This window comes from Rhea americana, unplaced genomic scaffold, assembly GCF_003343005.1.
Source record: "Rhea americana isolate MKP2758 unplaced genomic scaffold, rheAme1 scaffold_239, whole genome shotgun sequence".
Classification (NCBI taxonomy): domain Eukaryota; kingdom Metazoa; phylum Chordata; class Aves; order Rheiformes; family Rheidae; genus Rhea; species Rhea americana.
In genome coordinates, this window is record NW_028186356.1 from 586,483 (window position 1) to 611,776 (window position 25,294).

General features: G+C 38.0%; 1 protein-coding gene across 1 annotated transcript in view; it reads right to left on the reverse strand.

Moving 5' to 3' along the window:
• Positions 1 to 25,294, reverse strand: part of LRRC7 (leucine rich repeat containing 7) — a 98,851-nt gene that overhangs the window by 33,486 nt on the left and 40,071 nt on the right. Inside the window, exons 10-15 of the mRNA XM_085306359.1 lie at positions 20,911 to 21,040; positions 20,428 to 20,543; positions 8,353 to 8,422; positions 7,100 to 7,199; positions 6,234 to 6,358; positions 272 to 472 (exon numbers count right to left, since the gene is read on the reverse strand). Coding sequence (XP_085162485.1) covers positions 272 to 472; positions 6,234 to 6,358; positions 7,100 to 7,199; positions 8,353 to 8,422; positions 20,428 to 20,543; positions 20,911 to 21,040 — 742 coding nt within the window. The remainder of the gene's footprint in view (positions 1 to 271; positions 473 to 6,233; positions 6,359 to 7,099; positions 7,200 to 8,352; positions 8,423 to 20,427; positions 20,544 to 20,910; positions 21,041 to 25,294) is intronic.

The following is a 25,294-nucleotide window of genomic DNA, read 5'->3' on the forward strand; positions in this document are numbered from 1 at the left end:
TGCAAGTCCCTCATATYATTAAAATTTAGGAGAGTGCTTGTGTATGTCCATATCAAAATTCAGATCTAAGTAGATTTAAAACCAAAAATTCAGTCTGCTAATCTTAGTGGTATTGGAAAAGCAGCAGACTCAATATAAAACTAAATTTACTTTAAAGAATGAAACAGGAAACTATGAGGTATGAAGTTCACAACAGATGCAGAATATCACGTGATGGAGTTATATTAAAACCTCATCTTGAACTCTTGAAAGGAACAAACTGTTACATTACCTCCACTGAAATCTCCTTTGGTGTCAGGGGCCACTTGTGCTCATATGCTTCTTTCACAGTTTGTTCACTGTTCACAGCTGGTGTTGAGCTTTCCGGCCGTACTCCATGACTCGTTTTGCCAACCAGATTTTGAACTGATTTTACCATATTCTTTAAATCCTCTGGGTATGGAGTGGGATAACGTTTTAGATTTATTTCAACCTAAACATTCACAAAAAGAATTAAAACACAAATACAAAATACAACATGCAAACTAAAACTATGGTTACAGTATGATGGCTAGGTGAAAATTCATCAGCTTTTGAATTAATCTATTTGGGGCAATGCATTACATATATTTATCTTCAAATTTTCTTTTTTCTTTCTTTTTTTTTTTTTTAAAAAAAGTAATTGGACTGAAATTTGCTCTCAATCTATAATGGAACTTCAGTGACATAAAAGAACGAATGGGAATGCTTCCCTCTAAACCTCTTTTACCCTGTGAGAGCACTATGTTTTAATTCTACGCTTGACTTGAGAGTACTAACATATTAAATCACACTCTTTCATAACAATACTGGTGTAAATGCAGAATTAATTTAGCTACATTCGGTGTACTGAATTAATCTGAATTACCTATAACAAAAGAGAATAGAATCTGATCTACTGGTAGCTATTTGCTCTTTGAGATGTATAATGTGTGTACATGCACTCAAGTGTATGACTCTTACTCTTACGTATAGAGAAAATACAGGAAAACAGACTCAAGCCAATACAGAAACAGTGCCCACAGTCACACTGACAAGTACTTCAGTTGACTGAAAGACCWACAGATTTCCTACAGTACTCAGCATTCAAGTTTATAATTTTTATCACTCAGAAGTAGAGAAAAAATTTATCTACCCAAGTCCAAAGCAATCCTAGATTTAAGACAATTCTATAAAATTGCAGAGTTGAGTTGAAGGGGAAGAGTGGTTGAGAAGGCTAACAGATTACATCACTCCCCATCATGCAATGGAAGAGTACGCAACCATGAGCAAAATGCTCTGAGGAGATGGCACCGCAAATTAGCATCTGAGGAGTGATCCAAGCAGGAAAGAAGGCAYGATGCTGACCTCTCCCTAGGTGTTTCCCAACTGTGTCACAAGTAYATTTTGTCTGCTGGAACCACATTGTGAGATGTTGGGGGAAGAGAAGATTACATCCAAGCAAAGTACGTCCTCAGCAAGCCTGCTTGAGCAGTATGGAGTTTTGTAGGTTCGTACCTTAGGCCTAGACTGCAGTGCGGCAGCTGCCATGTCGCTGTTCCCTGCAGGGCTCCTCCTGCCCACCCCACTCTATCCTCCACCCACCCTTCACACCGAAAACCTGCCCTGTCTCCACTCTCTTTATATGAGGTGCAAAACACAGTTTTGGTTTCAACACAAAGTCCATGATTTAAGGGATCAAACATAAAGCACATCCTCTGGAGCAGCCCGCTGCAAGCAAGCCTGCTGCACAGTCCCACTAACGTGAGACAAATGGGGTCAGCTGAAACCCAGAAGGTGCTGTTCAGTCTGCTGCTCTCTGGCWGAAAATACAATAAAATCCCTCAAAGAATCAAAATTACCACTCTCAGTACAAGCTGTGTGTCATGATAACTGTTTCTTTTTACTGAGGTTATGAAATTTGACATTACTTCACATTTATCATGATAAAAATGTATTGGAAGCACTTACCACGAAGAAGTATTTACCTCACTGTGCACGTGAAATAAGCAAAGGGAGCTTAACTTTTATCATAGAATAGGTACAGTTGGAAGGGACCTCTGGAGATCATCTAGTCCAACCTCCCYGCTCAAGCAGTGTCACCTAGAGCATATTAGACAGGGTTGCATCCAGGCGGGCCTTGAAGATCTCCAGAGAAGGAGACTCCACAACCTCTCTGGGCAACCTGTTCCMGTGCTCYGTCACTCTCACRGKGAAGAAATTCCCCCTCACGBTCAGGCAGAACTTCCTGTGCTTCAATTTCTGCCCATTGCCTCTTGGCCTGTCACATGGGACAACTGAAAAGAGTTTGTCCCCGTCCCCTTGACACCCTCCCTTCAGGTACTTGTACACATTGGTAAGATCCCCTCGCAGTCTTCTCTTCCCCAGGCTGGAGAGGCCCAGCTCTCGCAGCCGTTCCTCATAGGGCAGGTGCTCCAGCCCWCGGATCATCTTTGTAGCTCTGTGCTGGACTCTCTCCAGTAGCTCCATGTCTCTSTTGKACWGGGGAGCCCAGAACTGGACACTACTCGAGATGAGGCCTCCCCAGGGCTGAGTAGAGGGGCAGCATCACYTCCCTCRACCTGMTGGCAACACTMTTCCTAATGCACCCCAGGAGACCATTGGCCTTCCTGGCCACAAGGGCACATTGSTGGCTCAYGGTCAACCTGTCATCCACCAGCACTCCCACGTCCTGCTCTGCAGAGCTGCTCTCCAGMAGGTCAGCCCCCAGCTTGTCCTGCTGYCTAGGGTTATTTTTCCCTAGGTGCAGGACTCYGCACTTGSCCTTGTTGAACCTCAGGAGGTTCCTCTCTGCCCAGCTCTCCAGCCTGTCCAGRTCTCTCTGAATGGCAGCACAGCCCTCAGCTGTATCAGCCACTCCTCCCAGCTTGGGATCATCAGCAAAACTGCTGAAGAGGCACTSYRTCCCCTCATCCAGGTCGTTGATGAAGAAGTTGAACAGGATGGGACCCAGTCYTGAGCCCWGGGGWACWCCACTAGCCACAGGCCTCCAACTRGACTCCRCGYCACTGAGGCCGACCCTSTGAGCTCTGCCTTTCAGCCAGTTCTCAATCCACYTCACTGTCCACTCRTCTAACCCACACTTGATAACCARGTCAAAGACAGGGATTTCAGTAGGACTCTCATATATCATTGTGAGTATCAATATTAAACAGTAAAAAGACTGGTTGCTATAGCAGGTGATGTCCATTGGAGTACAGCTATTTCCACAACTGACCTTAGAAGTAGTTAGAATTACCACTACATATAAAATCCATATTCCCTGTCTATAAAATTCTGGTATATTTGAATGTTGCCTCAAAAGTATCATGACCCTGAAGGGAGATTTTCTAAGTGAAAAATTCTTCATGGAAGGATTTATTGAATAATTTCAACTACCRAATCTATTTTAACGTACAAGTGGATAAGATTCAATTTGAACTATAAAAAAAACAAAGTGAAAACCATGTATGCTCTTAAAAAAGCTACCAAAGTTTGTCGTTACCTCCTATTGATAATTAAAGATAATCTTCAAAGTTATCCTGTGCAGGTCTGGTGCAATTGCTAAAAGTGAACATGGCAAAACCTCCCTAAGACCTATCACAACACATGGAGTGACAAACATCAAGTTAACAAAATGTTCCAGAATTCGTTTTTTAGCTCATGAATCTAAACACAGGCTAGTGAACAGTTTGGTCAAATAATTCTTTATAACATTTGAGATGATTAGCCTCACYGGGAAAGAGCACAGACACACCAGAAGGATAGAAACAGATGTTTCCGTCCTATTATTAGTCATTTAATTTGAGCTCTTTTTTCATGGCTTGGGTAAAAAGGGTGTTTTCTGTGATAAGAAAAAGGAAAAAGAAAACCCTATATTTGCAAATCTTTTCTTTTCAAAACTTGGTAAGATATCCCCAGTTTGAACAGTATTATTTCCCCACTTCCAGTTTCTATAGATTGCAGGCATTTATAGGTACGTGGTATACATGCAGTGAGATATGACAGAGGGAAGATGATCTCCTGAAGGCACACAAATTGGAGGAAATCTCTGATCAGCTCTGAGCTCCATACTTAGCATTTCGTTTAATAATTCTTCTCTATATATGCATCTATATATAGCATCTATATATAAGCATCTATATATTCTCTATATATAGCATCAGCTGCAGAATTTGGCATCAAATATAAGGTAAGGTGCTTTTGTTGTGATGAAGAGATGTTATGATCATTATCGAACAGAGAAATTTGGACTGTATGGAATTTGGACTGTATTTCTATGCAGAAATGGACTCAGTACTACAACATTGTTTTGCACCCACTCTTGTCTACTACGGAGCGGTGATATGAAGGATAAAGACTGTCTCACTCTTTAGATGGCTAAGCCATCCATCTTTATGGATGGCTGCAGCTCTGCARAACGTGGAGGACCAATAGGGAAAAAAAATCAATCCTTCCCCCTTCCCCTGGCACRACTGGCCAGGCCAAAGGCCATGCCGCCATTCTGATTTTCCACCAAAACTGAGTTGAGACAGCCTGACCAAAYGTACACCTCCGGAACTGCAAATCCTGCTCCACGGGCCACACATTTGGCCAAAATTGCCAGGGAGGTCAGAACATCCCAGGTAAGAAAGCRCTGTGACCAGAGCATTGACGGCTTCCTGAGCAGCTCCGGTAGGGCAYAGCTGGGTCCCAGGTGGGACCATGCAGAGACTCTGCTCACACCATAGATGCAGGCCACATCCTATTTTTGTTAAGTTCTGTTTTTAGGAAAATTGAAAATGTGGTACTATGTATTTTATGTTTGCCTCTGTTTTCTGTACAGCAGATGGCAGCATTTGAACTGAAGTACAGGAACAGCATTTCACGTATGGAGGATTTATTTTCTCTACARGAACACTTTAAGGAAACGTTTTCAGTCATTCGTAGTGTTCTGAAATAAACAGCCTTTCTGATTGTAATATAAGGGATATGATTCATTATATTACCATATTTGAATATTGAAAATGATGCTTGCAAATAACATACAACTAAAAYATTCTATCATCCTAGAAATTCATATCAAATTTTCTGTTAATTGTCAATTGTTTTTGACATTTGGACAGCCATACTGCCTACAGTTAAAATTATGACTAGAAGTGGTGAAACAATATAAAATTCTTCCTGATGTTCTGTTTTCCATACATGGACCATATGCCTTTAGTTCATTCAGGGTAAAATTTCAGCTTAATCAATTTATTGTGAGTCAAAGGCTACTTAAAAAAAAAAAAAAAGGTTCATTTCTGTTTAACTAAAACAGTAGAGTCCATTAACTCTGATCACAAGTCATTAGATGAAAACTCATAATGAGAAAAAATGTAAATTATTAAAAAGGCAAATCAAAGTTCTCCAAGATGATATAAGTGGAATGTTCATTTAATGGCTATTAATAAATATATTTTGTTGTTAAATTTTCAATTAAAATATCTTTTTCATCTCATATGATGTTGTTTTTGGTGACGCTCCTTATGTTGGRTATCTTACATCAGTTAAAAATTTTCAGCGTTAAAGTGTTTGACCTCGGATGATTCCTTGATATTGTACAAGAAATAGAAATTTTCATGCCATGCTCAAAATAGAAGGATGTGACAGYATCTTTCTAAGAGCACAAGCAACTAATGACTCAGTTGAAAACTCTGAATTGAATTAATTACAGACAGGTTGGGGGAGGAGATATATGTTTTGATAATTATCCTCATTTTTAGGTAGGTTACAAAATTTAAGAGGTGATGCTTTCCGCTCTCCATCATCTTTTGCAGTGCACACTCATATCTAATGCCATAAAGTTGCAAAGTCTTCATCTACTTCCACACTGAGCGAATTTGCAATCACCCATGTGGTCTAAATATTTCTGAAGTATTAGATGATCGGATAGTAATTTGTTGCCTCAAAACAGATTGTATTGTCTTAGTTATAAAACACCTGTGACATTAGGAACCAAATATCGTTAGGGTTATAGTCCTTGACTGACTGATGAACACAAACTTTCACTGTCTAGAAAACAACAGCAAATCCAGAAATTATTAAWGCATACTTTAGGGAGAAAACATATGCTATTCTTCCTCAACTGCTACACTTGAATTACAGTTTAAATTATTATTTACATATTTAAAACACAAAAATACTTCAGCACAAGATCTGTAAGTAGGACTCTGTCCATATTATGTAAATACAACAGTAAATTAGACAGAATTTACCTTAACTTTCCCTGCATTTTCCTCCTCTTCTTTTTTTTCTTCAAATTCAAAGGCAACAGTCATACGTTGCTGTCTCTGCTCCTCCCATAAAGTAGGGTTAAAACTGTCACTGTCTGACGGGAAATCTACAGTTTAATTGCAAACAGCAATGCAACAGAACATGTAATTAGTGCAGCTAGCAAAAGGCTGAGAATGATATAAGAAGACAAGTTTTTAGATGATCGTGTAATCTTGGGTTATTGTCTTAAAACTCCTGAAGGAGGGTAATGAGGGTAATAACAGGCAAATAATTACAAACAGATTTTGATATTAAAACTGAAAAGAATGGTGGGAAGGGGAAGCATCTGGATTTTGGGGAGCAGAGCTGAGGGAGGAGAGAGTATGCAAACTCTGTAACTTAACCTATGTATATGAGTTGGGAGGCAGAAACCCTGTTCCTGACCCACATGTTCCAGGAAAGCCCCACCTCGGTGCCCTTGGTGTTGCTGCCCACTGGGCTGGTCCGGCCAACCGTCTGTCCAATGGCAGCAAGGTATATCCTACAATTTCTGCCCCTGCAAACTTAATGACCAGGTTAAAATTCCTTATATGAAGCCAAGCTTCTGACAATAGAAAAACGTTTAAGAAAGTCTTGGCCCATCAGACTTAGGTTAAGTGATTTGAAAAAAGAAGGTGTGTTTTGTGTATGACAAAACACAGACTGTCACGTATGCACTGCGGGGCTTACATAACAGGAAGAGAGAAACTCAGACATGGAACTATGGTTTGAAACTCCTCCCTCTCCATCCCTCCGTTTTTATCTCCGTTTTCTGAATAAGCAATGTAATACACTCCTGCCTTTGCAGGAATTGCTTTTAGTGTTTTACCTTCATCACTGCGGGGCTGCTGGGGAAACATGTAGTTAGTCAGTACTCTTTGCTTTGTTTCTGGATGAGCTTCTGTTTGCAGTGGAATGAGAGCCTTGGACTGTGTAAGAAAGGGAAAACAAGGACGGTTCATTCAGAGCATGTATGATAATTAAATGGGATTTTAGCACCTGACAAAGAGAAAATATAAGAACATCTAGAATTCTGTAGGAAAATAATCCTATCTTGTGGAGTAAAACAAGCATTAATCTGATCTAGATGTTTTCTCTCCCATTCCTCACTTCTGGAGTGTCTGTAATTCCTACTAGGGTCAAGAGAAGAATACTAAATATCAGAAATCCTGACTGCATATTAAGAATCACATTGAATAGGGTCTGCAACAACACGATGACTTCAATTGAAGGGATATAATTCTGCAGTAGAGCATTATTGTAAGGTGAGAAAGATGAGATTATGAGAATTTACTGAGACTATTAAAAACTGTTAGATATGTTGAACATTTTGAATATTCTGCAAATTGAGTTTTCTTCCTTTTAGAGTTAAACCTTGGAACTGCAAAATCCTTTTGTCCACCAATTCTGGTAAGAACTGATGGGGAGTTATTCCACGACTCATATGATGGTTGAATTATTCTATTTCTCACTGTCATTTGTTTAAAATTAGAACCCTAAGCAATGTACAGTAATAACATACCAACCAAGCACCTTGGGCCAAATAAAGGCTTATTTAAACAAAATTTAGTAGGAACTTAAATGAGAGTTTTCTCCAAAAAAAAAAAGACTCAGACTTCTTGTGCATCCTTTACAAGTCTCAACTCCCACTGGTTTTAATGGAAGTTTAAATATGCAGGAATGAAAGCACAGACAGGAAGGGAATAAAGGAAGAAGACAGGAATGGAGGTATATATGGAATTAAGGACGAGACAAAGAACACATTTGATATAAAAGTCTTACCTTGAAGGTTTCTATCCTCAAAACATCCTSTTGATACTTTTGCCCTTTATTTACTAGCTTTTGTCAGGATATAGCAGTTTAGTTAGATGAAAGTAGTAAGCCCTGCAAAGGTCAGCTTTCCCAGCGAATAAATGACAGTCAGAAGAATCTACACCTTGATATGCAACTAATAAAATGGCCTAGGACTAAATGCTTCTTACTTRCTACTACAGTCATGCACTAAATGGTAGGTTTTATTTATGCCCCTTACTAACACCTCTTGGACTTTACTAAACTAATATAAGTATTAAAAGTCATTACCTGGTTGTCAGAAAGCCATAAAGCTGCAAGCTCTTTAAGTTTTGTAAAGGTGAATGGTAAATTCTTCAATCTGTAAATAATAATATTGGAGTGACATGAATCTTTCCACAGTAGAGTCTTTCAAAGATTTGTATGCAGCATGTTTTGACATGATTCTACTGAAATTGGTATCCTTTTGCATTATTATTTTCTGCCACTTTTTATTAAAAATTAACATTTTATTAAGGACATTCCCTTAAAATGCTTCCACATTAAAAGTGCCATTYGGAACCTAAAAATATTGATGTCATTCCCTAAAGGTTCAAAGAAGCTATTGATGCTTTGCCTTGGTTTTAATATAAAAATCTGAGGCTTAATGAGTCTGTTGTCCACCAACACATTTTTTTCACTTACCTGGCTTTGTGACAGTACTACTAAAGAGCAAGTGTAACTATACAGCTTATAACACAGAGAACAGGAGAGATCTTGGTCCCATGAGACCCACAGTGGAGTCCTTATGATTTCAACATAGCCAGAATTCCACCCAGTATTCCTTGGACAGCACTTGAAGTTAAAGGCAATTGCTAACATAAACACTTCTATTTTATTTCATTTAAATTTTGGAACAGAAAATACTCTAAGATAATTCAAATTTCATTTTTTCATAAATGTTTAGGGGAAAAAATAAAATAATATAAATATTCATGGTGAACCTACATGACAAATTAAATAAAAGAGTAAAAATAATTAGCAATTAAATATATATGTGAGCACATTTCCTCAAAGTCAACTTTCTCAGGCTGCATAAATCAGGTGGTTTAAAGGATCTGAAAGCAGAAAAGATGACCAGATACTTGAGGCAACTCAACCCTCAGGAACTGATTTCTTAGGCACTCTTACGAAACATATTGTTTTACTTTGCAATTTGTACAAAAATGCAGAGGGCTGGTCTGGTAACAGCAATGTTCCCTCATCTTTGTGTTACACACGGTTAAGGAGCTGCAGTGCTGTAGAACAGAAGGGATCAACCAAAGGACTATCTACAAAGAAAAAAGCTAAATAGAAAAAAGGAAAAACCTTTTTCTGAGAGAGCTGCACAATCCCATACCACGGCAAAAACCTCTTAAAGATACATTGGTTCCCATCTCAGATAAAGACAGGTAATATGCTGTCAGATACTCCACCTAAATGACAAAATTGGGAGAATTCTTTGCCCCTTTATCAATAAATGAACGACAATATTCCTACAGTCTTCTCCACACTAAATATCTATGCATATTTCTGGGAGATAAGGATCTCACAAGCTTTTGTACCATGGTCGCATGCAACACTTTGAAAGTGCATTCATTGTGGAATTGCTTCAGATGTATTTTTACCTCAACATTATTACTGTTAAAAATCATGCTATTTCAGAAAGCACTGTATACTTACTGCAAGTAATACATTTTAAAGACTGTAGTTTTAACAAGAATATTTGATATTAAAGATGACTTATCTGTGAAAATGAAATCAAYTGCCATGATTAAATACACATATATAGTGTGCTAATCTCCAATTAAATGCCTGTACAGATGAGAACATTTTTATATGTGTGWGCGTGTGCATGTGTTTAAATCTATAATTAAAGCCAGAAGAAAAGAAAGCGTGCCTAAACTAGATAAAGTCTAGTTTTCATTACTAACTTGTCATAAAATGGATACTATAGCATTTTCTTTTAATAACGTAAATTAGTACTTGTCTCTGGAATAGTKCAGTTTGTGACTCATAAACTAAGGTAACAAATTTAAGCTTTAATAGTTAACATAAGAATCCTTAGCTAGTGTTCACGTTCTATTCAGAGCTTTCTTTCTGTATAAAAAGAGAACTTCTGCTCTTCAAGAGATGCTTTTACTTCATTACCCTACAGGATTTAGTACCTGAAGCATGAGTTTCAAAACTACACAGAAAAGCTTTACCTGCATAGGGTGAATGTGAAAAAATGAAAAGGCTCCAGTAACAGCCTCCTTGGAATTCAGATTCTTGACTTTATAAAAGGAAGTATATAGCCATATTCTATCATTTCTCCAGCCCACAGCCTGAAAGACAGTGAACTTGGGAGGTGGAGTTTGGAGTTGTGTGAATGAGAAGTAATCCTTAAAAGACAACAGTTTCTAGTAGAAAGAATTATTTTTTATTTTTCGAGAACTTTCCTGCATTTCTACTGAAGATGTATTAACAACCAGTCCTCTCACAGAAGACCGTATGAGTCCCTCTAGACCAAAAGGAATGGTAGCCATAGTGCAGCAAACCGAGCCTTAGGTCTGTAATGACAGACCTCAGGCATTTTGAAAGTGCACCTTCCTAATGTCAGTAAGTCAACTTACTAATGAATTTAATCTGATCTTTCATCTTGYTCCTGTGGATCGTAAATAATCACCTAGATTTGCTGAGAAGCTCTGTGCCATTAAGAAGGAAGCAGAATAGTGTRGGTGTGTCCCAAGCTCATCCAATGTCACTTTTCTCTACATGATGGAGCAACCACTGGTTCCATGAGACTTCTGAAGTTCCTGGGCTGCAGAAAATGCTCAGCAGGGGTTACCAGTTTGGGCTCACTGATGCCATTAAAAACAGCCACATGGAGCTGCCTCAGTGTGGAGGTAGAAGTGCATCGTATCTGCCAACAGTGTATCAGGTGGACTCGCTCTGTGCTAAACTTCTTCCCAAGCAGATTTGGCAACAATGAACAAACTTACATTAATCCTGCACTGCAATATTACCAAGTCCCCATCCTATTAGCATGCCTGCATTTCTGATACTCTGTAAAACAGCAGATATGTGGGCAAAAGCTTTGACAAAGAAGCCTTACCAAGAAGGTGATAACTGATCTAGTTGGAGGGTCACTGGTGAAGAACACAATTCAGTCAAGTTGAAAAGTGTGTTAAAAGCAGAAACAAAACTGGTAAATAGTTTTCAGAAATGATCTGGAGCAGGGGATCTCCAGGCTGACTTTCCATTTGCATTTCCAAAGAAAGCACAGAAGTCTTAATTTTTAATTCTTCTTTGTCAATAAGCCTGGATACCTACCTTTAAACATCTTAAAAGAACTGATTTTAGGAACTTTTAATAAGAAAGAATCTCATATTAGAGATGAAAGAATGAGGCACCCAAAATCATTATTCTTTTTTGAAAAATTTCAACTAAGACTGAGCTTTATTTTTTAATTGCAATTTGTTTCTGCAAGTTTTAAGAGTTTTTAAAATTGCACATAATTGGTCCAATTAATGCATATGTAAGTACTTCTCTGAACAACTGAATTATCAAGTTATTTTGCATTATACCCACTTCCAAAACAAGTCTCATGAAACTTGTTATGTATACTATATTATTTTAGCTATGAAAAGTAAATACATAAATATATTTCTAGCTTCATCAGTCAAAATATGGTTATACTACAGCTACAAAGGAACTCAGATATTCATTATATATAGGTGTAGGCTGATTACTTTCTACAGATTATGGGAGAAAAATTTTGGGTATCAATCAGCATAGTTCTGCTGATTTCAGAGAACTAACTTCTATAATCCAAATTTAAGAATCTGGCCTCCTCCTCTGTGGAGGAACCAGAAAATATGTATTCTGCCCCTCAATAATATAAGAAAGTGATTAATCTGCACTGTTTCCATTTATGTAATATATGATTATAATCAGAAATCAGTAGAAAGAAATGTAAAGTTTAAGAAAGTGCTATTCAACAAAGAGCTTTTCTTTCATGCTTAAACTCTGAAATATCTCATTAGACAGTTTGGAAAATTACACACATAATTGTTTTCATAAATTTAACAGCAAATGTATTCACAACACTAGATGAACCTTGAATCAGTGCAAAGACAGTTAATTAAAGAAATGGCCAAATTAAATTACAATTCAAAGGAAAATTATGCTGTATCAAGTATTTTATTCTTTCTATGGATGATATCTACTCAGTTGAATAAATAACCTTCACATGAAGCYATTACTCTACTGTAATCTGCTGCTTCACGCTTCCAGAGCAACTGCAATCCATCAGTCAGGACTGAGAAGATAACTAATAGAAATACAGCCATAGCTCCTGCACTTATTTTTCCAGGCACCAGCCAAACAGAGACCAAAGATTTGACTTCTATGGGGAAATGACATCTTTGAATCTTCAGAATAATTTTACTAATTCTAACACGTGGCAGCCACCTGTTGCACATGCTTTCTTGCATGAGCAACAGTTTGATTCATATGCAATTTTTTAATCAGTAATAACTACCATTTGAAGTCTCTTTAATCTCATAAACTAATTTGTAATAACCAAATTAAAAAACTTCTTAGTGCTATATAGACAGTCATATAAGACAGCCRTATAAGACATATAARTCTATATGTCTTATATGAAGACATATAGAKAGTCTTCATATTAATTAGGTTAAAATAATATACACATGTAAAATCACATACATTATTGGTAAATGTAGAYGTTTATATATTAATAAAAATATTTTTTCTCAGCAGAAGATCACGAAACAGTACTCTAATATTTTAATTAGAGGCTAAATCCTTGAGGAGCAACCAATTTTTCAGCAAAACAAGTGTTTATATTAACTTGAAAATAAATCTGAAAAGCACGATATGGATGTGTTCTTTTTACAGTGTTCAATTTTCAATCAAAAACTATTTTCTTATGAAAAAAAAGAAATAAATTTCCCCTGCAGTTCCTCAGATGAATAARAACAAACCAAAGCAGCAGCAGCACACTTTTGGAAACGACATCCCTAAACCTTCATCTGTTAGTACTGTATGACTCCACATCCTTGAAGAAGTTACATGTCAGCAGCTTATGCCATTCTGGAATGAAGACTTTAGAATAATTTATTCCATCATTTATTCTAGGTTATATCGTTCATATAATTTATGTACTTAAAAGTCTAAGTACTTCAAGAGTAAGCTACTGAGTCTTATTCATGAAAAATAAGAAAAACAGAGAAATACAATTACATTGTTTAAGTATAAAAATATCAAATGTTGATATTTTAGAGAGCCTTATGGGTTGAAAGTGGCCTTTACTTCTATTGTAAGTCTACTGACAGACAATTTCAACTTTTCCTTCTTGAAAATAACTGTTTTTCTCATAGTTTTGTAAAATAAATTACTACATACTTCTGCTAAGTTTTGCTTTTGTTATCCTTTAAGTAAGCAATCTCAGAGCATGGCAAGAGTTTCCACTGAATATTAAATGCAATAACATAATGTAAGAGGAGCTTACTAACCACCTAAGGCATACTTCCTAGCTTCATCAATACATCTGTCATGCTTGAGTGACATTCAGGAAGAAGTCTCAAATAACTCAAACACCTAAAGCAGAGGCAACATGCAAACTGCCAGAAGTCAGTCATAACAAGCCATATCAGCAGCAAGCCAGTCAAGCCCTTAGATAGTTAGTATTTGTATCAATTTTCCAAGGTTACTTTCAGCAAAGTTGATAATAGTGGGGTTTTCAGCGTGAAAGTTCAAAAGAATATGATTGGTATTCACCCACTCACSTACTGCTTCCAAACACACTTTTAGATATAAATAGCCAGTAATTTACTCTTTGACAATGAGAAATATTGTATAACTAAGTAACTAAATAGAAAAAGAAAAGATACATCAAGGAACAGTCTTTTTTTTTCCTTTCCTTTTTTTTTTTTTTTTTTTTTTTTTTTTTTTTTTTTTTTTTTTTTTTTTTTTTTTTTTTTTTTTTTTTTTCATCTAACATATATGGATGAAATTCAAAGCACTAATTGAGTTTGGACCCCAAGACAGAAGGAGACAAAATACAGAAAGGTGATGGCTCCTCTTTAAGAACAGCTTCTTTAAGAACAACTAAAACTAAAAGAAAGGTTACTTACCAGTAACCGATGCTCTTTGAGAAGTGTAGCCCAAATGTACATTCTAATAATTCTACCTCTCAATCACAGGACTCATACCTGGAAGGACTCTGAGGAGAGAGGAGAAGCAGATGGAAGACAAATGTATATGTGGACTACACATTTTGAAGAACATCGGTTACTGGCAAGACATCTTTTTTCTTTGAATGAATCCCGTGTGCACTCTAACAATAGGCGACTCCAAGCAGCTACCCCCAGTGATTCATTATGCAGCAGAGGCTTTGGAACCTTTTGTGCAAGCAGCAGTTGCAGAACTACTTTATCAAATGCTGCATTGGTTCTTGAAGAACTGGATATAGAATCATGCCTAGTGAAGGCAAGGATGAAGCTCCAGGTTGCTGCATTGCAGGTATCTGGAATTAAAACTTTCCTCAGTACAYACGGTGAAGTCACCTAAACTCTGGTCCAGATGCACGCTACCTATCACAGAAGACTCCACCTTAGCAATCTGATAGTAAGTCAGCCCACCATTGCCTTTGACTGTGTAGAGACAACTCAATACTGCATTCCTGGGGATGAAGAACCTGTAACAGGATTGAAAAGGTTTTGACCTGTGAAGATAAAAGGAGAAAGGACTCCCAACATTGAAGATGAGAAGTATAGATAAAGTCCTAAAGAGTAAGTTATGGGAAAGAATAGCAGGACTCTAATTCTCTGGTTAAAAAAGAATTCTAACATGAATATTTGGAGAAAATCCTGGGACCAAAAGAGACTCTGTCATGCCAGGTCAATTAGGATCAGAAAGGTCCATCTGACAGGGCTGAATACCTTCAGAAGAAAWTGAACAAAAGGGAAAAGCCTGCAGTAACTGAAATCATAGTATTAAAAATGCATCGGAGAGTGATTCCAGATACCAACCCACCTTGAGGAAAATGGCACAGAAATCTGTGGCTCATGYTAGCTCAAGTAGCAAAGAGGTCTATATCAGGTTTGCCTCTGTCCTGAAAGAAATTCTTGAGGACTTAAGACCAAATCTCTCATTATCTGATCCAAGAGGACAYGTATGTTTCTGGCATTAATATCGAGAGCCAGAGGCTTCGGATAATGCAAGACAGGAAGAACTCCTCTTCTGCTCTTTATACRGTACATTGTAGTTAAATTGCACATCGCTCCTTGTATGCAGAACCATTTGGAAAGCATACCAGAAGCGTGCCATGCACTCTGCTGAGGCAAGTACACCAATATCTCTGCACTCCACCAGCCTTGAGCCAGAGTGTACTCCCCAAACCATGAGGAACATACCCAGAATGAACATTCTTGGTGGCAAAAGGGCATCTCTCAATAAACACTTGAATAGTCCAATTACTAGCAGAGAAAGTCATTGGGATAAAGGYAATGACAAACCATTTACTAAGAGCTATTGGATACACAAGCAAACCATTTACAGACACAGCTCTAGGCACTGGAAATGAAATCTGACATGCAAAAGAGTAGAGGCAGACTACCCCAAGGTATCATTCACTGGATCAGGGCAACCATGAAGGCAAGTATTTCTGATGTTAGGTCTGTCTTCACTGATGGGACTTCTTCTACTGCCATTATGAATTCCACGGACTAACAGGGAATAAAGCTCAACTTTGAACATTGATTAAAAAATATGTATCCTACAAAGAGAGGAATGTAATTTACACAAATGCAAAATTCTGGTCCCTTGATTTTTTATTTACTATCCAGTCATCAACACAAAAAATGAAGGCTCCTCAAACCACATGAATGACTTGTGGCYACTGATAACACCTTGGTGAAGATATTGTGCACTACAGACAGGTCAAAGCACAGGATGTGGATTATCAGATTGCTGATGATCTGACCAACCAAGAATGAAAGGCAGTGTTGATGGGGTGTCCTCATTGCTATGTGAAAGCATCCTGCATCTGGGAGTTATAGAACAGTTCTCTTCCTGAGTGATTACCTCAATGTTCACCTGGACTGGATGATGAACTTGAACTTACCGTTTAGCTTTCAAAGGTGGAGTATGGCATGCCATCTACTTCTGCTCATTCACATCAGTTAGTCCTGTAGAGCATCCTGCCCTTCAGCCTTGCCTACACTGCCTCGGGGGTGTTTTGAGAAAGCACCATGGTGACTTCAGATGAAATAAGATTTTATGAGAATACCCTCAAAATAGATGTAGGGATGGGAGGAGGGGAAGCAGCAATAAAACAATTTGCATTTAATATCTACGTCTGCCTGCACCCAATGCCGAGAGCTCCAGTGTTCTGTTGTGGTGGCAGTTATGCCACTTTTCCCCCAAGGTGATGCTTAGGTGGGAGGTAAAGGAGGCTATGCTTCTAGGCTGCACAGCATACACACATGGCTGCCATTTCCAGTCCAGCAGATATAAGCTTCATGAAAAGCATGAAAGAACAATCTATACTGAGCGCAGTATTGTCAGTGCTTGGTACATGAGGCGACAAAACTGGAACTGCTGAGATACAGGATGTGTAAAAGACCTCTGAATTAGCAGAGCATCAGAGTGGTATTCCCCCTCTCGGTAGCAGAGACAAAGGTCCCTGGAAAAGCATGGGAGTTCTTAAAAGACTAGAGCATTTGTTGAGTCTGGAATAAAGATGGATGAACTCTCAGTGGACATATTCCCAGTGGAAGACTATGTTCCTTTGCAAAACTATACATTTATAAGCAGCAGCATGGGTCAGCAGTCATGATGACAGAATGGGAGTATGTTCCCTCTGCAAGGAAGATAACATGCAAAGATATGTTAACAATGGAATAGCTGCCAGAATGGACATGAAATCCCCCAGTAACATAACGGAAAAAATCAGAAAAGATTACCATTTGCTTGACCAGATAAATTCTGAAAGAATATCTAACCATGTGCACACCCCATCCCTGTTCCTTATTAGTATGGGTAATGAAAGTCCCTCTTCAGAAGATCTGTACAAAGGTTGGAGCTTTCAGGCCAAAAGGTTGTATCAGCAATGCCTGGTGTGAGCAGATCTGCCCTAGACTCCTGTGAGGCTAGAGAGGCCAGGTCTCAGCAGCTCTCATCATAGAAGAGAAGGCTAACCCACATGCTAGGACTCAGGAACCTAGTTCCCTTGTAGGGTGAGGCATGGCTGCAGAATGTCCTTTCTGCTCTGCTTGTATGTGTATGTCTTTTCTTCCAAAGGCTCAGAGACATCCAGGAGAAAAGCAAGTGTGCTTTACCTTTACTGTATCTCAAGCAGGAAGAGTGAAGGGGCAAAACTACTACAGTGACAGGAAAAGGGTCCTAGTCACAAGCAGAGCCCAAGTGCACTCCTTACTAGCATAAACATGTGGACTCATTCAAAGAAAGAATGGATATTGTCTTAATTTTAATATGCATATTAACATGGGAAAATGGAAAAGTCTGGGTTTTGGTTGAACATCCAAAYGTTAAGATAGTAATCTGAAATTTGCCCAAACTCCTCAGTGCTGAAACCTTGAATCTTTTTATTTTCATTAAGGTGGGAAGTTGTGCAACTTCCACAACAAAAGCATTATCACAATGTCTCCGCAGGGCAACGCTCAATCTCAGCTGAAACTGATAATGACAAAGGAGCAAAAATTAACATTACYCCCCAGAAAAATACAAGAGACAATTCAACCAAGCTAAGGGCTGAAGGTCTAATGTCTAGGTCTCCAAGTCTAGACTGTACTTTCACACCAGTTCTGCACCGGTTACAACTCAACTGACTCAACACCCATTGTCCAGTTGTTTCAGAACAGAATCTGTCTCAAAGAGGAAAAGCAGCATTTTTTTTTCAGCTTTCTAGTAATAAAGATGTTAATTTTACTGACTTCTGCCTAAGTGTGCAAAGCATTATGCTAATTTTTGGTCACTTGGTATTATAAACTCTAAACCAATTTGTTTATCTGTACTTTAAGACACCTGACAGCCTGTAAACAGACAGATCAACTTGTTGAGCTTGAGGTGTTGTCTAAAGGCATGTTCACCACCTGTACTGATTTGAGAACATCTGACAGTGCCTGAATTACRTGTCTTGTCCTTCCCTGGAACTGCACTGTTCATAAGATAGTGTTGTTCAGGCTGACGTGAGGGAACGGCTTMCCACCTCAAAAGGCAAAGGCCCTGTTCTTTTGTCTTCCTCATACCTTCCTGCCTAGGTGCACAGCTACTGTTTACCTTTGGCTGGTTTTGGTGTTTGACAGACTTCACTGTGAGCTCATCCAACATGTGAAGAGTGGCAGAAATCTAATGCARTAAGAAAAATCACTTCTTTGCCATTTCAGTGAGTTAAATCAGTCCAGTGACTTGTCCAGTGAGCCTCTGAGTAAGTGTAAGGGAGGATGTAGGGTTACTAGCCAGCACCAAAGGGGAGAGGGAAAGGACAGTGGCATGCTCCTCTCCAAGGGATATCACATCATGGGGAAKCTGGTCCCATAGTTAGCTTCCTCCAAAATGGAAACCCCAATCTTCTCTTCTCCTGAGAAACTGGGGAAAAAGGAGGTGGGGTAGGACTACCGTTTTGGTGGCACTTGGCTGTCAAATCAGCTCGGTCAGAACAGGAAGCCTTGCATACTCTTATCCTCTCCACTGCCTCCTCTCTCTCTTGCTCCAGCAACAGTACTCACATAACCAGAAATCTCTCATGTGATCATGTGATGAAATCAGCAGCTGATCTGGCTGAAAACTAACTTGGTGAAAGGGGGGAAAAAAATGGACTAATTTTCTGCTTCCTCAACACTCTCATGGCATGATTACAGGCATGAATAAGGAGCACCGTGATCCAACTCACACTTGTTTAATGTGCCAGGGAATGGGTCTTGCAGCCACAGGGCCTTAGGCCCTGACAAGCTGCAAGCCAGTGCTGTCTCGTTGCTTCCCCTCCCTATGCTTGCTCTGTTCCTCCTCCCCCATACTCCATGACAGCTGTCTCTGCAGAATAAGCCGAACTATCCATCTGAAAATTCACCAGATTTCCAAAAGGCTGCTTTCTACYGGATTGCTGATGTAATCAAGACCACTGTACATCTGGACAAAATCACCTGGTACAGGATGGGTTATGGGAAGACAGGGAGAGTGAGGGGAAGCTGGACTGCCTTTGTTGGCAAGAATKCCAGCCTGAGAGTTCAAAGTGTTGCAGTTTCGGGCTCTAGCTGTACAGATAAAAGCACAAATGTACCCTACTTTGGTGACACTGATGACCTCTAGGAGAGTACTGGAATCTGAAACCCAAAGCCAGCAGACGCACAATTTGAATCTGGGACTTGGATAGTTCCAACACAAACTGATCAACTTTAACCTTACATTTTCGTCCACTCTTAATGTATTTTATGATACACCATTTCAACGAGGAAAATGAACTAACAGAATTAAGTAAATAATTTTGAACAAATATATTACAGCCATTTCTACATTACTTCATTGTATATTTTATGGTTAACTTTAATTTCARCAATACAACTGTGCACAGTAAATCAGGCACAGATGTGCAAAGTCCTTTCCCAGATTTTTACTGATTACAGATGATAACTTCTGGTAACAAAATGGTATTCACCTACCATTTGTCATACTATTGAGCAAACTTGGATCTCTGTGATCTATTTAAAATAAATATATTCTTGGAACATATGCATCTATAAATTTCAAGGMTAAGACAGTCTTTTCTGATGCCTGTAGGAGCAAGGGATGGGTATCAAGAGAGGCTCATTTTAAGTATGCTAGAACTTCTCAGAAGAACAGTCATAAGCATAAGAACAGAAGAATCTGATATCACGAAACCTCGGTCCTGTTCAAGGGAACAGAATTATTTCTGTCTTTTTTTTTTTTAACATTTAATGATGCCTGTCACAATCTTTTGATGAAGACACAACATAAATTATTACAAAGTTGCACACAATTTTTAAGGTTAGGTGTTTATGTATATCAGTGACACTTTCGCGTGGAAATAAGAAGAGATGAGAGCTAAACTGGTTTTCATTTATGAAAATATACTGAGACCCAAATCTTGGTATCACTGAAATTTTTCTTTTAACTTCAGTTGAATATAAAGACAAAATCATTCAGAATCTCTTCTATATAGTTTAAATAATATAAATCTATTACTATGGATTATATATTTTTACATAAATATGTTTTACATATATCTAAATAAAACAGTTTAAATATTTTGTAAACAAYTTCTTCTCACACGGATTAGGAAAATTATGTAAACGATACCTGTTATCACTCAGATTTAACACCCTCAGCTTCTGCATCTGACCAATTTCATCAGGAAGAAATTCTAGCTTGTTAGAGCGCAGAGACATAACTGTTACGTTTTTACARCTTCCGATCTATGAGAATGGAAAAAAARAAAAGATGTTAGGATACTCACTTTGATTAAGATTCCTATCACTAACTTCTTATGTCAGAAGGTGGCTAAATTGTGTCTTTGCCTTAAATAACAAAGTACAGAATCCAAAGTCGGAAAACAAGGCCAYTGTCAACAACACCAGGGAAATGACTAGGGTTACTTGCACCACTCTTCTGAGTGATACTGTCACCTTTAAATGAGACTACTGAATATATACGAAAGATTTAGTCTTCCACACCGGGCAGAAATAACTGCTTTAACAGCTGTTTTGTTTGAGTAGGGATGAAATCTTAGGTCTACCACAAAACATATCAACTGKTAATTTAGAAACAGAATCAGCTTCTCACTTCTCTGGGCAATTCAGGAAGGAAATTYTCATCCACAGCTAGCGTCCTCAGGTTATGAAGGTAGCCAATAGTAGAAGGTAAGGACTCTAACTCATTGCAGCTGCAGTCAAATTCTTCTAATAGAGATAAACTGAAATTGTAAATACACTTGTTAGATGTTATACAARGGTTATATAATAAAAATTAACAAGCTAAAATCTTTGAAAATTTTAAAGCATCACATTACTACAGACATTATGCCCTGAAGAAGGAAGAGGTATTATAGACTCCCACAGGAGGAGTCAATAATGATATGCTTTTATTAACTATTAGGACCACTGTTAATCAATCTTATCTGGCAAGGCAGCTTAAGAAAGATCAAGTTAGTTAGTTTCCTAAATTATCATTCTTATTATTTGTTGTAAGAAAGTATCCCAAGAAAACGGACAGTGATCAGGGCAATTCATATAAAACCAAATAACACAGTCCCTGATCCAGAAAGTTTGCAATCTTAACATACAAAGACAGACAACAGGTAAGGAAATACTACTGGTGAGAGCAAAGAAAATAAAAGTAGAAAATGCCTCAAGATGTATTTGAACTGATGCACTTGACATAATTTCTAAAAAGATCAGAAGTGAAAGAAGAGGAAATTTGCATTCAAACTCAGCATAGTAATTTCAGTCTACTATAGTCAGCTAACAAAACAGAAGACTCATTTTTTGTAAATGTGCTTATCTTTCATACAGTGAAAGAACCTGCTAAAAGACCATCTTGAAAGGGCATCTGTATGGCAAAGACTGAAACAGAGCAAACCAAAATAACTCATCTTCTCAGCATTCGATCATACCACTTAGCTCACTAAATGTTTTTTGCCAAGTCACTGATTTAAAATTGCCTGATAAGTGGAGCTGTGCATAGTAACTTGGTGTGCACTACTGTATTAGTAAGTCAAGTTCTCCTTTTACAAAAAATGAAATAATCTCCATTGCTGCTTGTATTCTTTTTCGTATATTCTCCTATTCTGTCAAATCACTAAAAAAAGAGATGGATATTTCTTCCATGCAATCTGGTTTTTAGGAACAAGGATGAAATAGGGAAAGCTGATAGGAATTCCTCTGTCAAACTAAAGTTTAGATGAGCCACAACTCTCAGTACTACAAAAAGGGCAGTATACACACAGAAAGCATTCCTTTCTAATGCGTGAGATTGGCATCCTGCATATTCCTACATCATATTATTAATAAAAAGGTAATAAAATGAGTCAGAGGTTTTGTATGGAATCCTGAAAGAAAAGGGCCCACATCAGCAAAGCCTCCTTCTCTAACAGCAGCTGGCACCTATACAGAATAAAAGCCAAGGAAAGGACAAGAGAACTAACAAAATCCAGAGCACTGACAGTCGTCACTGTTCAACTTGCCCACYCACCACTGTTCCTGAACGACAACGCCCTTCAAAAGCATGTTTCTGCACTTCAGCCAGCCAYACAACCCTCACTGAGTGTTTGCTTTTCCCCATTCTGCTTGTCAAATATTCCAACATCAGCCAAATCATCATTAAAAACAACCTACTACAGACCCTCCAACATCAAACAGAACTAGACCTTGTCAGACAAGTAAGTAAAAATCTATTGGCACTTATCCTTTATCTACTCCTTTTAACAGATTAAAATCCACATATTCCAAATATGTTCAACCTAACCAGAACATGTCTCACTTTACACCTGCCCTTCAGGAATGCAGGGGTGAAATCCCACAACCACTGCTCACCAGGAGTACACACTGACAGCCAATAACGGAAAATTACAGTTAGCAGTGAAAGAATGTTTTGCAGTGAAATTATTTAGTCTCCAATCTCTACTGATTACCTTAAAAAAGTGTCTAGATATAAAAAATTATTAACACTGTACTGCTTATCCAAATCACAGAGTAAAAGTTTTGTGACACATTGCAATTGTCATCATTCCCTGCTTGTGCTGCCCATTTTTTGCTCCACACATGCTACTTTTTTCTCTCAAGTGCTCTAATTAATAAAGCTAAATGGCAAGCAATTATTCCTTCCCTGATGCATGTCATCTTCCTGTCCACTGCTRCAGGGACTACCTGCCTAAAAGCTCGTCTTTTTTTCCAAATGTGTTGGTTGATCCAATAAAAAGTACTACCTCTCCTACAAACCTTGCTCCTCTGTATTTACGTGAACCATGGCTGCAGGAATGGACTTTCATTATATGTTTAATTTACTTAACTGTTTTTATCTCGGTTTCTTAATCAAAAAAGTCTTTCGGTCTTCAAGGTCTATGAAATGTGAAGCCAGAAATAGATACTCTTACCATGGAATTCTCAGAACTTTCCTATAATTGCTGTATTTCAATACGCTGAAAAGTGAGTCATACAGAGATTAATGACAGAGATGCCTGGAAAATAGCCAAAAGCTTTGCCAAGTTTGGGATTTAGTTTTTGTTTATTTTTTTAATGTTGGTTTTGTACCTATCACAATTTCAAAGTAGAAACAAAACAATTTTTGTAAAGGCAAAATTCAGACGTGTTTATCTACCTTGTACAAAGTATGTGCTAATGGAAAGAGGTAGAGACCTTGACAGAGGGAAGCCCAGCTTGAAAACTTATTAAATTGCAAGAGGCATAGATTCTTCCTTTTGCTGATGATAACACAATCACCAAAAGCTTGAAAACAGATAAGCTGATTTAGAACAACAAGGCTTCCAATTGAAACCTGAAAGTCTGATCCTCTGAACCGTAACTGTGGAAGTTTTTGTGGCTTGACTTTTCACAACAGAATTTTATTTGAAAGGTATTGTCTGCATACACATTGTCAGCTTCTCTTCTTCTTGGTGGCATCATCAGCAAGTAAGTGAAGATGGCCACAGTAAAAAACAACAAATTCCCTGGGAAACTAAATTTTAGCTCTGTAACTACCAGGGTTAAATAACTCTGTCCTTGACAAACTGATTTTTCCCTGACAAAGGATTGTGGATGAACAGTAAGTTGACAATAACAACTAGAATTCCAATCAGGCTCATTTAGCTAAAGTGTCATTAACCCTACTCTTTTGGGCTAAATTCAGTTCCTTCTCCCTAACTGAGCAAACAAAGGCAGACAAGAATCAGATACACAAATTCTTCTCATGACTTTCCTACCCACAAAGTGTGAGTGCGGGCATTCACTCAAGTCCTAGGGATGCAATTTCCAGACTTTGTGTCCAGCTTGGTAAAGCACTTAATGAATAGGAATTCACTGGTATTATCCAAAGGGGTTAAAGATAAACATATAGTTAAATGTTTTATTAAAGTGGGGCTACTGTACAGAGTATCCAGCAGGGTCAAACTTTAAATGCCATTTAAAAGATCGCCTTTTGAACAAAACTGCCAAAAATGAAGGTGACTGCTTACTGTTAGCAATGTTGACTCAGTGTAAGTGTGCTGTGTCTCACTGTGAAATTGGTCCCTGGAGGGAGAGTTCCCTCCTCCACATTGCCAATTTTTGTGTTACAATAATATACTATATAGTGGGTACTACGACTATCATTTTGGAGAACAAGACCCAGTACGAAACTATTCAAACGGATGAGTCAGAGAAAGGAAGTTCATTTTGATGTGGGAGACACCGTCCTCGTTAAATGAAAGTACTTCATTTAAAAAGCACAATCAATCATTCAAAAATAGTATGATAATACTAGGTGATCAGCCTACTGTTCTGCAAATACACTTCTTGGAGCAGAAGTATCCATCTCCTGAAATCTAATTAAGGATCCATGACAAATAATACAGAAAATACACTAGGCAAAAAGAGAGAGGAAATCCTTTTAATCTGAACAATTCAATCAATAAGAAAGCATCCTTGTGACAGGATTTTTAAAAATGAATCTCCTCAAATTATTAAAGATAATACTGGTTATTATATCGGCCATTCTGGATAACATCCAATACACTTTTGAGTGTTATGAGCTTTCATAGCCTGTAACAATGTATTACTGTATAGAATATTTACATGATTTTCTCCTTTTGTGATTCATACAACCATTTCTTGATATACCCCATGAAAAACACATGTGTCTGAAGACACAGTAATAGTCGCACAGTAAGCCATAACTGAGCTGTCAATTGCYACAAATGTAATAGTTCACTAATTTACTTTTTTCTTTCTGAAYCTCGTATCAAAAGTTAAATTATTACTGAAAACAATACTAAAAAAATGGGTGCAGGAGTAATAAAGTGCTGGCTAGGCAAGTTAGAGTATTGCTGTTCTAGAGACCTCACTGTACTTAGTGAATACCGTCATATTCCTGGACAAGTCTAACTGAAGGCTTTAACTTTGGAAGCCTCAGACAAGTCATGGCTTAAGAAAAATACCTCTCATCAAGTATAGCTTCCTGAGCTAGAGTTTGCCGA